Genomic DNA, 17,530 nt, shown 5'->3' with positions numbered 1-17,530 from the left:
TTTAGGAACGTACTCACTTAAAGTTGGACTCTCATGGGAGGAAGGTAAAGAAATTTGGAAGACCTGCACCAAAGATTGAAGGCTTAGTGGTTGCTACAAGATTAAGTCCTCTGATTACATGTTCGTCGGACACTGGTGACACGGGACTTATATCTCCTTTTGCGGAGAGGTGCCACAAGGAAACTAGTAGTTTCCATCTTTCGGTAGGAGAGGTCACTGTCACCTTCAATGATGTGACATCGTTGTTACATCTACCCATTACAGGCGCCTTCCATACCTTTGATGCTCTTGATATAGATCAAGTCATGGACTTGATAATTGAGTTGCTTGAAGTTAGTACACAAGAAGCAAAAAATGAGACATCTCAAACTAGAGGGGCATATGTTCGGCTAGCTTGGCTGCGAGACATTTATCGTAGCAAATGTGATGCAAGATAGTGGATCGTAGCAGCTCGAGCATATTTATTGCATCCAGTAGGTTGCACTCTATTTGCAAACAAGAGTTCCACACACATGCATGTGGTATTCTTGGACGCATTTTGTGACCTCAGCCAATCTAGAAGCTATTCATGGGGAGCGGCTACACTGGTCCATATGTATGACAATTTGAATGATGCGTCAAAGAATTCAGCCAGACAACTTGCAGGATATATCAAACTGTTACAGGTAATTATAATTTCTCTAAACTTCAATTATTAATTGTATAGTTTATATTTACTATTGATTAGAATTTTTTTTGTATTTTTAAATATGTGCAGTGAACATTTCCCTACTATTGCTTCCATTGTTGCTCATGAGGATTATCATGAAAGGAAACTGCATGCTTGTTGATGGAAGTCTGGGAAGGCATTACTAGTGTCGACATATCGTAAGCGCTTGAATAAATTGACGTCAGATGTTGTCTACTGGATTAGGGTTTACTTCGGTCAAGACGAAGGCGGGATACACTGGACACATGAAGATACTTGGGATTGATTAAGTAGTATAGGACATATGTATGCAATATGACTGAACAATGTTTAATATTTGCTATTATTTGACAAACAAGTATGTTATGACTAAGCTTTTAATTTATGTTTATGTAGTATTTGAATATTAAGTTCTTCGCCAAACTAGAATATTTTAAACCCTTATTCGTAAAATAGGTAAACCTTTAACCCTCAATCCATAAACCATAAACCCTAAACTAAGTAAGCCCTAAGCCCTACACTAACTAATCACTAATTCCTAAAATGAGTAAACCCTTAACAATCAATCCTCAGTTAAATAGCAGGCATAAACCCTAATCCCCTGAAATTTAAACCATAAACTAACTAAACCTTAAACCCTAAAATAAGTAAATCCTAATCGATAAACAAATTAAGCCTTAAACCCTAAAATAAGTAAAGACTGCACCCCAATCCATATACCCTAAATCCTAATCCCTAGATCATAAACCATAAACCATAAACCCTAAACTAACTAAGGCATAAACCCTAACAACTAACTCTTGACTAAGCCAACCCTAAACCCTAAATTCAGTAAGCCCTAACCCCTAAAACCTAAAAGTAAAATAAATCAACTCTAACACTTACACTAGGTAAACCATAAACCCTATGCCCTAAGCCTTAAGACATAAACCCTAAATACATTACAACTAACAAACTAAGCCTTAAACCCTTAACCCTACAATAAGTAAACCTTAAACCTTGTAATCCATAAACCCCATAATTATTTCTTCCTTTTATGTTTTGTCTTTTTTCTAATCTGACTATTTGCACAATTGATGAATACGTAAAAGAAATAATTATATGAACGTCCATTGAAACACATGTTAATTACCACATTACATGACAACCCCATAATTATTTCACAAGTATGTAAGTTACATACATTGCCTTAACAATAAAAAAAATTTCAATCTTCTCTTAAATCAACAAAGTGTGTTGTCAACCTCATCAAATTGGTATATTACTGCATTTTACTAATATAAGGTGTAGGCCACTACTTTGCAAGATAATGACAATGTGTTGACCATAACAAAATTGCTGTCAGTAAGGGACAATCATCTCTTGGAAATACGTGTTACATAGGCACATACACATTCAAATGATCACAACATATTTTATAATAAAAAATACACAAACAAGATGATCATGATTTTACCTGAACAAAATGATTGTCGTACACATGACCAATACATATAACGCGATGTACAAAACAATCTCTCGGTGGTTGACTTCTAAGAGGAAAAATGTCATGCTTTGTTGGAGAGAAAAAGAAACAAGGATGACATTATACCTTAATGCAATCACATAACCCATGTCGATTATATCCATCCACTTATCCATGGTAAAATTAATCCATCAAAATGTAACAAATAACTTATATACCATGGATAATCCATCAACAAGTAGCGACCACTTTAACTCCTCAAATCTGTCTATGCCACCAAGTAGGTTCATATACTCATCATACCATTTTGCAAGTTCTTTCAGGAAATGCTTACGAACCAAAGATCATGAATCTTCACCCATACCTAATAAGGTAACAATTGCACGATATTCACAATTACCATCAGGTTTGACATTGACAATGTTTTCAATGAAATCATGAATGCATGAATGAAATTGATCCAACATGGGCATGCTCCTTTGTGATTTTAGTTGTTCAGATGATGATGCAGCCCGTTTCACTAAAGAATTGCTATTTTGCACAAAATGTAATGCATCCACATACTTCCAGTAAGACAGATCACGCTTCGTTGATCTTTGATGTTTGGTCATCTGTTTCTTTTGAGTGCCTTTTGTTTTCACCTTTTCTGGAGGAGCACACATAGAATTTAGATCAGGGTAGACAATTTCCCAAAGTTTCATTCTTTAGAGTAACTTTGCCACATACATCAAGCTTTTCAAACCGCTTCAATATGGTTTGCATCTCTTCGGTTATGCTGACTTTGGGCTCAGATAAACCTTGGTATGAAAAACGTAGCCTCTGCCAAAACATATGGATTGTGTCAAATGGTATGGTACCCATAACAGATATAGCTAGAGCACATGCACATGGAAGACCATAAGTAGTTCTCATTACACATCCACAATGAGAACTGTCAATGCCAGCATAATTTAGACGCTCAAACTCAACATCAATCTGGTTTAAAGCATACCTTGATACCATGTCAAGTAGTTTCTTGTATAAGGTAATTGTAAAAAGATGTTCAACCACATGTGTACTTGTTTCAAAAGATGCCTTAATTTCAGTATGTTACAGCGTGATCATGTTGTTCATGGCTTCCCAAACACTACATAGTTCTCCAATGCTATTCTGCAGTAGTCTCTTTAAGGCCCAACGATCAGACTCAACCCTACATTTGAAATACACAAACAAGTAAACAAAAATAATTATTTTTATTCATTAGACTCTAAACCCTAACACCTAAATATATTTACAATTTTCATACCTGTTAGTTATTGTGTTTCCTAGATGCATCACCTTATTCGTTCAGGCTTTACCAAATCTTTCTTTATGGGGAATCAACTATGTTTGCTTCACATAGTCAACAAACATTGGCCATGGCGAGCAAACAATTTCAAACTTCATAAGGAAGTCATCAAACTCTTGCTCAGAAGGAAAATCCACAAGACTCTCTCAGGCTTCCATGACATAATCCCATGCATTTTTTTGACCAACAAGGGTTTTACATTTTGGCTTCACATTCTTATCAATGTGAAACCAACATAACAAATTTGTTGACTCAGGAAAAACAATTTTCATTACATTCATCAATGCTAAATCTTTATCGGTAACAATAACTTCAGGGAGTGCATCACATCTCAGAAAAATACCTCAAAATCGTTCTTGAGCCCAAACAACATTGTTTAGACATTCTCCTTCCAAATAGGAAAATGAAGCTGAAAATATCATCCTTGTTGGTGTCACACCAACAATGTCAAGTAACGACAACCTATACCTGTTTGTTTTGTAGGTACTATCTATGAGAAATACCAAATTACAAGCATTGATTAATTTGACTGCATTAGGATGACTCCAAAATATATCATGTACAACATCTTCGTCCTTCAATCTATGCCAATTAATATATTGATCTCGTTCAAGAAACTTCATTAGTTGTTGCATTTTAGTATTACTGTGACACCCTTTACCCCGATATACATATTTATATAAAAACATACAAAAATATGGAATTACATTAAATGAAATTTTAATCAATGAACATAAAAAAGTTCATGTGGGTAAAAGGTTCACATTCACTCTACTATTACAAATAAAACTTGTTAGAAATATTTTCGGCTCAAAACATCATGCATTTAAAATAAGAGATCATGCCTTAATGTCACATCCTATCAAAGCATTGTGTTCCATCGTCCTCTAGCATGAGGTTCTCCATAGCTATGCACCTAACCATTTGCTCGTACGAACACAAGGTTCGAGATCATCACAGGATCAAACACAAACAATACACGGAAAGTGAGTTATCACATTCCTAACTAATAGAGAGAAACAAAACAATATAGATATACATATCATATAAATGAAATACAACTTACTTAAACACAACTCCCGTCATTCCACCACTTATCACGTGACATCACATCTCAACACTACATGTCTCACACATTTTTACATCATTTATGTACTCAAGAATCAAACATAATATCACTCAACCAATCAACATCAATCAATACATAGGTGCTATGCAACAAATATATTAAGGCTCAATCTTGTATGCAATGTGGTATCATGTCAGTGAAAAACCTCATCGAGCGCCTAGGAGTACATGATAAGACAGACCAAACACTGGTAAGTCAAGTCACTCTCACTAGGTAAAATCATAGGGAGACTAGTTAGGATCACTCTGTTTTGAGTACGCTCCAACCATATGAGATCAACATAGGATTCAAGGAATATTCAAACTGAGTGTATTTACCCACAAGGCCTACACTCCGAAGAGTCCACCAGGGCCTCTCCCTCCTTATTCAAATCCAACCCAGAAAACATTTTAGCACGCATACTCTATCTATGAAATTTACAAACCACATGACTCCTTAATTGTTCTCAAAATAATTTTATCTCGTCGTACTTATGATTAAACTCGTCGGGTTCCCACAGTGGTTTCCATGACAATACTCGTCACACATTAACTCATCGCCCTTAAAGGGTCTTATAGTCGTGTGATTGTATAGTTCATAACTAATAAATCAATGCATAAAACATCTCCATACACATGTATATTACAATTCAATACATACTTAATTATCACATACACTCAATCTCAATCACAATGGTATAATTCCAAAGCAACATGTTATCACACGTCATGAATCATATACACATCACACAATATTAATACATACATGGCACACACATAGACTTTACCTATGAACTATGCAATACACACAACTACTCAATTGTTGATATGAACCCTCATGGCACAAGGGCTGACTTAGGATCGTCTAGGATTGAACCTTGTTGGAAAATTCAAAAAATTGATTAAGAAAAGGATGGGAAATTGGCAAGATTCATGGGTTGGGTAGTGAAAGACCTTTGATATAGCTAGGGTGTTCTTGAATCACTCAAGAACTTAGGAGAATCACTTTCACTAAGATAAAAGAGATAAACTCTAATTTTTTCTGAATAAAACTCAACTTGTGTTTATTGATAAAATGGTTCAACTTATAAAGAAGCTTTACCATCAAATTTTACATATGCTTCATTAAAGGCAATTAAGATTTAGTAATGATCCACTAACCTAGGGAATTAAAAGAACTTAATGGCTGAGTGTAACTGAAATTGTGGCAACCAAAAGTCACCCCAAGGCTGATGCCTAAGCTGCCAATTGGGCCTTTATTACAACTTGAAATAAACCAAACTAAAGCCCCTTTAGTTGATTAACCCAAAACATATTTTTGGTCAGCCAACTTTACATGGATTGGGCCATTATTTAGACAAACTAAACACTCTAAAATTGAGACGAAGTGACACCATTTAGTCCTCCTCCATTTGGGCCATGATACAACTCACAACCTTGGACTTTTCTCCTTGAAACTTGGGCTTGTATTCAAATAGTATGGACAACACTTTTTGAAGAGCTTGCTTTGCTTTCCTTGCTCTAACCCTTGTCATAGGTCCTCCAAGTCCTTCAAGTGGATCATTGCCCTTGCTCTTGGTCATGTCCTCATCAATTGTTTTCAAAATTATTTTAACTCGTCGCACCTCAAAGTGATTCAACTAGTTGGGTTCTCACAGTGGATCTCATCATAATATTCGTCGCACAAAAACTCGTCACCCTTAAAGAATCTTACAATTGTGTGATTACACAGTTCATAGCTCGCAAATCAGTACATATAATATCTCAATACACGGGTATTTCACAATTTATCACATATTCAATTTATCACTTACTCACATTTTCAATCACAATTTCATGATCCCAATATAATAAAGTATCATGCTAATCCAGTAAAATCCTGTCCAAATACAAACAAATTATACAAAAATGTTTCTCACAACAAGAGGATTAAAAACCCTCAAACAATTTCACATAATCATATCAAAATCAAAAGAAGAAATACCATATAATAAACATCCCAAAATAAGTTCTAATTTGATCCCCTAAGGATCCCTACACATGTTCATTCTAACCTTAATTGTGATAAATTCATCCCTTACCTCTAAGCGGGCTCACATGTGTAGTTCAATAGTGATAGTAAAATCTCTAGTAGTTTCTTAAGATTCTCCAAGCTTTTCCTTTGGTTGTTCTGCTAGGATTTCCAAGCATTAGAGAGAAAGAGAAGTGATTAGAGCCTTCATTGTACTGTCTGCATGCGATGAACATTTCTCCCTCCATAGACCTTATTCTGAAAATACCAACGGTCAAGATGTGAGAGAATGAATTTCAAACCTGGTACCCAAATTTCCTGATGATCCAACGGCTAATGAGTACGGGATATTAGTTTTACCGGGACAGATTTGGGTGCATAGGAAAAAAAAAGAGCTTGGTGCGAGGGAAATGTCTCGCACCACAAACATTATTTTACAAATTCTGACAGTGCGGGCATTCAAAAATAAGTTGCAAACTTGGTGATCAAATTTCATAACGATCCAACGGTTAAAGTGTCTGGGATTGTAGTTTTACTGAGATAAGTTTGAGTATATGCGGAAAAAAGATAAGATTTTAGGAGAAGGAGAAGCGAAAACGAATTTCAGAAAAAAATAGAGTGTAGAGATGTATCGTAAATGTAAAAAATGATGTAGTATATCTATTTATAGTTAGGGTACTCTCAGTCTATTATTTACTCTATTTTTCTTTATTTATTTTATAAAAAATTCTATTTTATTCCCTATCAAATGAATAAATAAAACATTCTTTTTATTTTCCTTCAAATCATTATTTCAATTAATAAAATTATTTTTCCTTATTTATTTAATTATAAAAAATTTATTATTTTTCTAAAACTCTATTTATTTTTAAATAAATACCTTTTAATTTATTTTACGAAAAATGAGGTGTTACAATTACTGTCTCTTATGCATATCTTGTATTGTATACTTGCTTGATTGTTGTATAAATGTTGACATTGTACTCCTTCAATGTTAGAAGAATATTTCTTGATTTAACCATTGACTTAGTCATAAGCAATAATAATCTTTTCATCCTTAGTTAGTCGACCAACATATGGATGTCCAACTAATGACTTAGCCAATGCATGATTATAACCCCCACGTAGTAACTTCATCATCCATCCTTCACCTCCCATTACTGGTTTCACTCACAACTTAAAGAGGCACCCCAGTAACTGTTCATACTAAATCTTTCCTAATCCTATATTTTTCATTCCTTTCGCAACCAATTAAAACAAATAAGGTTCTTTCTCTATTTCCAGTATATGTGTCTGACCTGATAATCACCACCACAAAACCAATATCATAAGCAACAGAGTGAGTCCAATGCAAATTATTCACTTACTTCAACAAAACACAAATTCATATCAATACCTCAGAAGTATTGAAGGCATCAAAACAATCAATATTTTGAAACACACTATATTCCTCTCCATTTTCTTCATTCATATTAACTTCTTCAGAAATTATATTGTCATACATCCACCAATCTTCATCCATTTTAACAAAAAAATTCAATGACCAACAAACGACAGCATACATATATTATCACACAATTTTTTTATTTTTTTATTGCATTTAATAATATAATACATTGAAATTGATAAACATATATATATATATATATATATACATATTAAAATTTAGACTTACATAAACTAATATATGACACAATTTTATTATTTTTTTACTTGAATAAAGTAGTTAACGTAATAATATTTTCACAAATATTATAAAGGTTTAATTACTCATCCGGTGCTTGCTACCAAAAAACATATCGGCTCTTTTTTTATTACCTTTTAGTTCTTGCTACAAAAAAATATATAAATAAATAATTCCCTACAGATTATTTATAAAATATCAACTCTTTTTTATTACAAATTATGTTGTGATAAATTACTTAAAAATTATTTGTTAATATTTTTGTAGTTAATTATAATTCATAAAATTAATCATATTTTGATTAATAGGACTAAAAGGGAATCAAAATATAAACTATAGGATTAAAGGACCTCTTTCAAATTATAAGGACTAAAAGATAATTAAAGTAAAAATTATAAGGACTAAAAAACCATTTTTAAAATAAAAATGACTAAAATAAAATAAAAATAAAAATTATTTAAAAATAAATACTACTTTCAAACTATAAAAATTAAAAGGTACAAATTATGAAACTATACGTACTTAAACATATTATAAATACTAAAACTAATTATATTAAAAAACAATAAAATTTTTAAAAAAATTTAAGGTTATACGGATTGACAATCTGTATAAATTATACGGATTGTCAATATGTATAACACTTATGGATTAGCAATCCGTAAGTTTCATATAGATTGTCAATTCATAAGAAATATACAGATGGTTAATCCGCAAGTTTTATACGGATTGCAACTCTGTATAAAACTAGATTGAAATTCCAAAGATAATATCAACGTACCTCCGCCGTTAATCACCACACCAATCACCACTTGCCAACGAACCACCGTAACCAATGCGCCTCGACCAAAATGAACACAACAACGAACGAACAACTCTCACGACAATGAATGCGAAGAAAAGAATGAATGGTGCATGAAGAAGGAAAAGAAAGAAGAAGAAGTTAGCAGGGATAATTTTGGAAAAATTGTTGGATGCACAAGAAAAATGTTGGGTGTAGGAAGAAAGTCTCCTTAACAACTAGGAGTACTTTGAATAGTGTATGTAGACATTCTTGGAGAATCCACCATCAATCAGCCAAGGCGCCAAGCTCTATCTGGAGCTGTGGAGCTAATGGGTTATGATCATGCAATGAATGAATTGTGTAGAAGCAAAGACTTTGACTTTGATGTTTTGATGATGCCATATGAGCATGATGTGTTGATGCCATATGAATATGCGCTTCTCAAGTTAAGATCAAGACAAAAATCCAAGAGATTCAAGATACATCATCAAGAAGATCTCTAGTGATTTAGGGAGGGAATTCCAAATTGAAACAACAAGAGGATTTGTCAAGAAATTTAAGCTAAAATGTCTTTTTCAAGAGATTTACTCTCTGATAATCAATTACTAGAGGATGTAATCGATTACTAGTGGCCAAAATGATTTATAACAACTATTAGAAATTTGAATTCAAATTTTACACTGTGTAATCGATTACACATGGATGGTAATCGATTACCAACAGTTATTGAACGTTTTAATTCAAATTTTAAAGCCTGTAATCGATTACACAAGTCTTGTAATCGATTACCAGAGGAGATTTTCAGAAAATTATTTACAAGTGTCACATCTATTCAAATGGTTTTTACATGACCATCAAAGGTCTATTTATATGTGACTTGGAACACGAATTTGCTTAGAGTTTTTCAGAACAAAAAGGTCTTATCCTCTCAAAAAGCAAAATCATCTTATCCTCTTAAAAATTCCTTGGCCATTACACTTGCAATTCAATAAGGAATTATTTGAGTGCTCAATTGTTCAATCTATCTCTTTCAAGAGAGATTTCTTTTTCTCTTCACCTTATTTCTAAAAAGGGATTAAGAGACCAAGGGTCTCTTGTTGTAAAGTAATCTGAACACAAAGGAAGGGTTGTCCTTGTGTGGTTCAGAACTTGTAAAGAGCTTTTGCAAGATAGTGGAACTCTCAAGCGGATTGCTTGGGGACTGGACGTAGACACAAGGGTATGGCCGAACCAGTATAAATCTGAGTTTGCAATTCTTTTTCCCTTAAACTCTTTTATTGTTTATTGCTTTTTGCTTATTGTTTCTATTCATTAATATTAATTTGCATAATTATTTAGGAGTTCATTTTTGAAAGAAATCTTAGGAATTGGGTTAAAATTAAAATAGAATGTTTTAAAGAAGAAAAGTCTGTGATGTCTTAATTCAACCTCCCTTCTTAAGATATCTGAGATCACTTTCTAACAAATTGAAAGGATGAAATATGTTCCAAAGTTTATTTCAATCAACAAAAATCAGTTATGGTTCCATTTAAGAATTTATTAGTGGTCATAGAATTTAAATGTTTGCAATAATACAATCAAATCTAGAAGGAGTACAAGTTATTTTTTTTTTTTAATTTTCCGTAGAAATCAAAGACATGTATTAAAGAATTTATAATACCTCAGTCACTTATTTTGTTTAACTAATTAAGTTAAACTTTTTTGATAGACGTACTAGCTAGTTTAACACGGGGTCCAAGGTATTGACGGCTTATATTCATAGAACAACTTATTCAGTCATTCGTCAAGCATAATGAAATTACTATATGAATTAGTAAACTTTTTCATAAACAATATTGTACTAATATAGGTACCAAGAGCCTATGATACATAAATACACTTAAATCTAACACGGGTTTTCGTCCACTAATTGTGTAGCAGTGACTAGGCTTCCATCTTTAAGCTATTTTCAAAAAGTTTTCTGGTTATTATTTAAAGAAATCTGGATTGGCCTCTAAGTAACTTCGGATAATAAAACAAAATAGTTCCATTCTCTTAGACTAGTATCACGTACAGGATTATCTTCCTTTCACAGAAAAATAATAACCACTTAATACACTAGCAATAAATCCTATAAAATGAAATGAGCTTGCTTACGCATTTTTGTAATCCTGGAAAATTTATATAAGCATCAGAAAATTTTTCCTATATACAACTCATAACCCTAAGAAAGGTAACAATCTTGATCATCTATCACCAAGATTATTTCCTATAATGCTTGCATTAAACATGCCACTTATATATACCCACACGCACGCACATACACGCGCGTGCAAACATCAAGTTTGGACAACATGACACCACCTCAAATTTCATAATCTATATCTGTTACATTCTGAGAAGCAGCATGCTTAACAAGCTGTCCTTGCTCATTGTACCGATCAAAGCTGTCACAGGGAGAAGGAAAGATGGTCCCTATTGCCTGACCTTGGACAAAGGCACACTGGAAGATATGCTTCTTCTTGTAAGTTATGCCAATCTTCATATCCTGGAAAGTCACATTTCTAACTGGAATCTGTTCACTACCTTGAATTCGAACAGGCACACGAACTCCTTGACCGCGAATGTTGATGAAGCTTATGTCTCTGAGTATTGGAAGTGCTCTAGGATCATATCCAGTACCAGGGTGTTCATTGTAATCTGTCTTGATCACAATTCCAACGCGAACGTTTTTGAACATTAGATTTTTGTAAGTTATTTGACGCACATATCCACCTCTTCCTGGTGCAGTCTTGATTCTCATGGCACGCCTTGATTCCCATACAAGAATGTTCTCCACCAGGACGTTGGATACCCCACCAGACATCTCACTGCCTATTGAGATGCCAGCACTGTTGCATTTCACACAAAGAAAAGTCCTAAGTTAAATTATTAAAATGTGAAGACCTCAGCACATGGGAAGTTAGTACTAATGAGTAACGAATATGCAATTGTTAACTAGGATTGATATTGCCAAACAACATTTAATTGGAAATAGTATCCTACTATATATGAGCCATCAGTTGGAGAAACCACCACCATTCAACTAAACTAAAGCCTTTCATGACTTGTTTGAACAAACTTCTCCACAAAAACTTGTAAGGAAAGAAAATAAGTAGGTAAAATGAATTAAACTTCTTGCATAAGATACAATTAATTTATGCACTTCAGTTTATGGAGAAATTTAATTCATTTTACCTCCTTATCTTTTCCTAGAAGATAAAGAAATTTATATACACAGAACCTTAAGCCTATGGACCACATCAAGGCATTTAGCATATGCTGGCTATTAATCTTGTCTCATCTACAACAAAAAGATTGAAAAAGGAAAAGACAGGCTCTGGAGACAATTTCAATCCATACTAAATATCAAAATGGGTTTCATGCCGGTGAATTTACTTGTATTGTAGACTTACCAAATCTCAAAACTTATGGTCAACTAGGGTATGGGATACGTGGATGTTCTGGTATATAGAAAGGCATAGATTAGAGAATTTATGGCGATGGACAAAACAGTGCTTGTGTTTCCGTGATTCAAAACAGTATGAAGATTCAGCAAAATCCAATGCCATAATACATGATATGTTTCATAATAAATAGTTAAATTTTCTAAAATACACATAGAGAAACAGCAATATATGGCTGCAGCCGGGAGCAAACATGATAAGTAAGATGCTGACAAGCATGCAATAAGTACAAGAGGCTTGAGTTAGGAATTCCCTTCACCTGACATTAGAGCGAACAACAAGGTTTCGAATTACTATATTCTTGGAAGGCCTTCCATAAGTTATTCCATATTGATCCCAGCCACTTTTTATTGCAATTGCATCATCCCCCACACTTATGTAACAGTCCTCTATCAACATATCCTCACAAGAATCTGTTCATATAATAGAGACTTTAAGACTTGTTAAAATTCCTCATACAATAAACTATACAGAACAACAACAATAACAATAAAATTTCTATTCCACTAGGTGAGATTGGCAGCAAACAATACCGAACATTTTAGTAAAAAGTAATCAAGCAGGGATTCTCTCTGATTTTATCCAGAGAGCATTCCAGATAACAATTTGTCATGCAAACTTGAACATTTGCCAGATGAGGTATTAACAGATAAAAAGATAATGAGCAAGATCATGAAACCTCTTTTAAGTTTGTTTATTTGGAAGCCATCAAGATGAATATGCTTCTCCCATCAACATTAGTAACTTAAAGGCTAAAGCAGGGTAGATAGAAATAACCAACACATCATATATTAGTCAGTTTGGATAAACTTCTCCAGAAACATTTCTAGGAGAAGAAATTAAAAAGAAAAAAAAATGAAATAAACTTCTCCATAAGATAAAATTAACTTATGCACAAGATAATTTGTACAAACTCATATAATTTCTCTGAAAGATGATTTTTAATGAAAAAACTCATTTCATTTTTTTCTTCTTATTTTCTTCTAGAATAATTTAGAAATAGGCTTATCTAAACAGGCTCTAAGATACGAAATGTATTATGGCATTTTGTAAAAGATACTTGCCAGGATCTATGCCATCAGTATTTGGAGCATGAGAAACAGGAGCCAATATAGTAACATTTTTAACTGTAACATTTTTGCAGTCATATGGATGAAGTGTCCAAAAAGGAGAGTCACGCAGAGTAATATTTGAGATCACAATGTTACTAGACCACAATATCTGAACAAGTGGCCCCCTTGTGTGGTTCAGAAGCTTCTGGCGATACTTTGTCCACCATGTTTGTCCCTGTCCATTTATGGTACCATTATGGCCTGTCAACAAGAGAAAACATAGAGAGTAAGTATTGCACAAAGAAAAGTAAAAGAGATCAGTACTGTGGCATGTCTGTTCCTAATTAGTTCACCCTGCTTGTGATTTCTCTTTGCTACTTTATGTAGTTCATCTAATGTGAAACAAGTAAACTTCAAAATAAACTATTATATGGCATTTGGGATGATTGATTGAACAATCAGATTCATGATGATTGATGATAGTAAACAAAGATTTATGTTATCTTAGACCCTTCCCTTTTATTCAACTAAAAATAATAGGAAGGGGTTAGAAACACCAAATAAACTGGTTTCTCATCTGATATCAAAACAATATTGGTTCATCTTGATACTTAAACTTGAAAATTTAACCTAACAAATAAATTTAACAGGATAAGCCGCCCTTGGAGGTGCCACATGGTTTGCATTGATAAACTACTGCCCAAATACAAAAGTTATCAAATAGAAATAGTAGTACTGTTTTGCATTGGCTAAAGTCGGACAATATTATTTTCTTTGAGACTTTAAATCAAGGGATCAAGAGACAATAAGATGATGTTCCTTCTTTTCCTCAACATATAATAATTAGATTATATTTGGATGCTAAAATTTGTTTGGATCAATTTTTCCATATTGACATTTATAAGAGAAGAAAATAAGAAGGTGTAAATGAATAAGTTAATTTTAATTTATAGGAATAAAACTCAATTTATTTTATTTCTTCTCTTATATATAAATACTTAAAAGAAGAAATGATCTAAATTTTTAAGTAAAAACAGTTGTTCTAGATAGAGGACGATGCCTTTTTTTATCCTGACCTGTTATGACAACATCTCTAAGATTTTGACCATGAATTAAACTGCTATATCGAGGACCAGGATGCTCCCTTCCATACCCATATGAAGGCAATGCGGGCATCAATGGCCAATACTTTTCATCCTGTTAATCATCACACAGGATAACAAACATAAAGTAAGTAAAATGTTTTAATCAAGAGTGAGGAAAGAGACATGTAAAGCAAAATAGATAGAGTTCGAGTGGAATAGTGGGACCGACATTTGGTTATCAAACTGCCTGATTAAGGAAATTAAAAAAAGTAATTATAAGAGAATTTTGTTAAAATACCTCACAATGTAAAAATGCAAGATTTAAAGTTTGAGAAAAAAATATACTGACGGTATAAAAGTTTTTTTTATAAATTTATTTATTTATAAATTATTTTATATGATAAATTTCATAATTTTTATAATAATTTACTTAAAATTCATACACTAATAATAATTTTTTATAATAATTTACTTAAAATTTCATAATTTTATTTTATAGATATAAAGTTGTACATTATCATCTCAATAATATATAAGACAAAATTATTCTCTTTTATGTCAATTATTTAAAAGTCACACACATAGTTATTTTTAATTAGTTAAAAATATAAAAATATTTGCGTTGATAATTATTCCTATCTTCATCATAGGCCCAGTATAGTAGAACAATATATACAAATTAAATTTATTATAAAAAAGCTCTTATGAACAAAGATACTGGTCACTAAATTGATAAATATTTTTATTAAAAAATATAGTTGGTATAATTTAAAATATTAACATTATATTTTCTATAAAAAAAATGTCTTTAATTCCCTAATTAACACCTGGTTATCATTCTAATAAAAATTAAAATATTTGTGATACTGAAATTCACTTCAACTCGAACAAATAATTTTTTGATATTTAATCTTAATATTTGTTGTGTGTGCAGAGATGGGTCTAAAGCCCCCAAGAAACTATTTATTAAATTCTACAAGGGGAAGAAATAGCTACATCAATTGACTAGCTTCACGATAAACATGAGTATAAGAGAAGAGACCACCGCTAACAATAAACTTGATATTAGTTATTACGATAAATCTAATTTTAATTAAAAATAATACCAACATACAACCTCTAATTAAATTTTGACAAACATTTTCAATTTGACCTATGAACGAAATACTCAAGGTGTTTGGATTTGCTTCAAAGATCTACATATTCCCATGTCCATGTAACAGATCCAATGTGTAGCCTTGAGTTGAATAGGCCTATTTGACTCAAAGACATCATGGAATAAGTAAATTTAATCTCTTCGAACAATTTTTTTTAACACACACGATCAGAAATCAAATATTGACAGCAACATGTTTAAGAAAACTATCTAATGCACATGAAATCACACATGATGTAAAAATAAATAAATTAGATGCGTTGTTTTTCTGGAACAATCACAATTTTAACTTTCTCTTCTAATACAAAAAAAAAAGTCACAATCTTTAACTAATACAAGTCCCTTTTAGTGTTGTTATCATTGGTATTAATGTTATTATTACCAATTAGCATTACTATTGAATTGAGATTTGAAAGAAAGAAAAAGCACCTGAACTGCAAGTATGACAGAATCTCTGGCAAGAAAGAGCGTCATATGACTGGTGAGATTAAACGGCGCAGTGAGCCACCGCCCAGGTGGCACATTAAGTTGACCCCCACCCTTATCTCCCAACTTCGAGATCGCACCAACACCTCTCTCAAACGCCTCCGTGTTGAGCGTAACGCCGTCGCCGACACCGCCGAACTCCGTCAAACAGAAAACCACCGGCCTTAGCTTCGGCGGCGCCCTCACCGGCACGCCGCCCTGCACCAGAAACCCGCTGATCGTAGTTCTCTGCCACAACAACACCGAGGCCAGCGTGGCCACCCACAGGAACGCTAAGAGCGTCTTGTGAGACGCGAAGGGTGTCGTTTTGGGGTGGAGTAACTGGAACTGGAACAACCCGAGTATCCCTCTCCCTCCTTGTTCTGTGCTCTCCACCATCGTTCGTGCGCGAAACTGGTTACGTTACGTGGGTTGCTTCGAAAACGGTCGTCCTATGATTATGAATAAGAACGTGACGAGGTTGTTTTTATTTGTTTACGTGGCTTGGTTTTGGAGGGAAGAACAGTGAGAGAAGTGATGGTAGTAGTAGTAGTCAGAATTGGGTGATGATTGATGATGGAGTGTATTCAAAGGCAAGCACTGCACGGTGTGTGAGGTTGAAAGGAAACGAGAACTGAAAGATGTGTTTCCTAAGATAATGATAGAACAATTGCAATTTGCAACCAAGATATCGACTATATATGGTGGTTGAGAATTTGGAATACGAAATAATCATTAATCTTTATCAGAAAATATGAGTATGTATAAGATGTGCATTCTATTGTTGTTAATCTAATCTAATATGATTTATATATAGAATTTTTTTATCAACAAATATTAATGGTTAATTATTAATATTTTATTAGTGGGAAGAATCAAAACAATTACCTTTTCCTTCTTCTCTTTCACACGTGAAATTAAACTTGTAACTCTAAATATGTAAAAAATTGAGTTAACCATTGTTGAATTTTAAAGCGAGACTACAACTGGCCTGAGTAATTTTGTTAATGTTTCTTATAATTAGGGGTGGATAAACGCCAGTGGGATCCGCGGGTTATCAGCAGCACGAATTAGGTTTAATTTGTGTCATCCTGACCTAATTATATTAGGTTTGATTTTCTCTTTTTTACTTAAAACTTTTTTTTAAAAAATAACAGATAAAGAAATATATTAGATAAGATGTATATATAAAGATAAAAATAAAATATTTAAATTAAAAAA

General features: G+C 33.0%; 1 protein-coding gene across 1 annotated transcript; it reads right to left on the bottom strand.

The window, feature by feature from the left end:
* Positions 1 to 11,205: 11,205 nt before the first annotated feature.
* Positions 11,206 to 16,981, bottom strand: LOC100800910 (probable polygalacturonase). Its single transcript, XM_003533744.5, has 5 exons — positions 16,274 to 16,981; positions 14,680 to 14,800; positions 13,616 to 13,864; positions 12,811 to 12,964; positions 11,206 to 11,936 (listed from the first exon to the last, which is right to left on the bottom strand). Exons 1-5 carry the CDS (start codon positions 16,706 to 16,708, stop codon positions 11,411 to 11,413), a joined length of 1,485 nt encoding a protein of 494 aa, XP_003533792.1. The 5' UTR covers positions 16,709 to 16,981; the 3' UTR covers positions 11,206 to 11,410.
* Positions 16,982 to 17,530: the final 549 nt, after the last annotated feature.

Source organism: Glycine max, chromosome 9 (genome assembly GCF_000004515.6).
Source record: "Glycine max cultivar Williams 82 chromosome 9, Glycine_max_v4.0, whole genome shotgun sequence".
NCBI classification, from domain to species: Eukaryota; Viridiplantae; Streptophyta; class Magnoliopsida; order Fabales; family Fabaceae; genus Glycine; species Glycine max.
The sequence above is the reverse complement of the archived record's forward strand: the minus strand, read 5'-3'. Positions and strand labels throughout refer to the sequence as shown.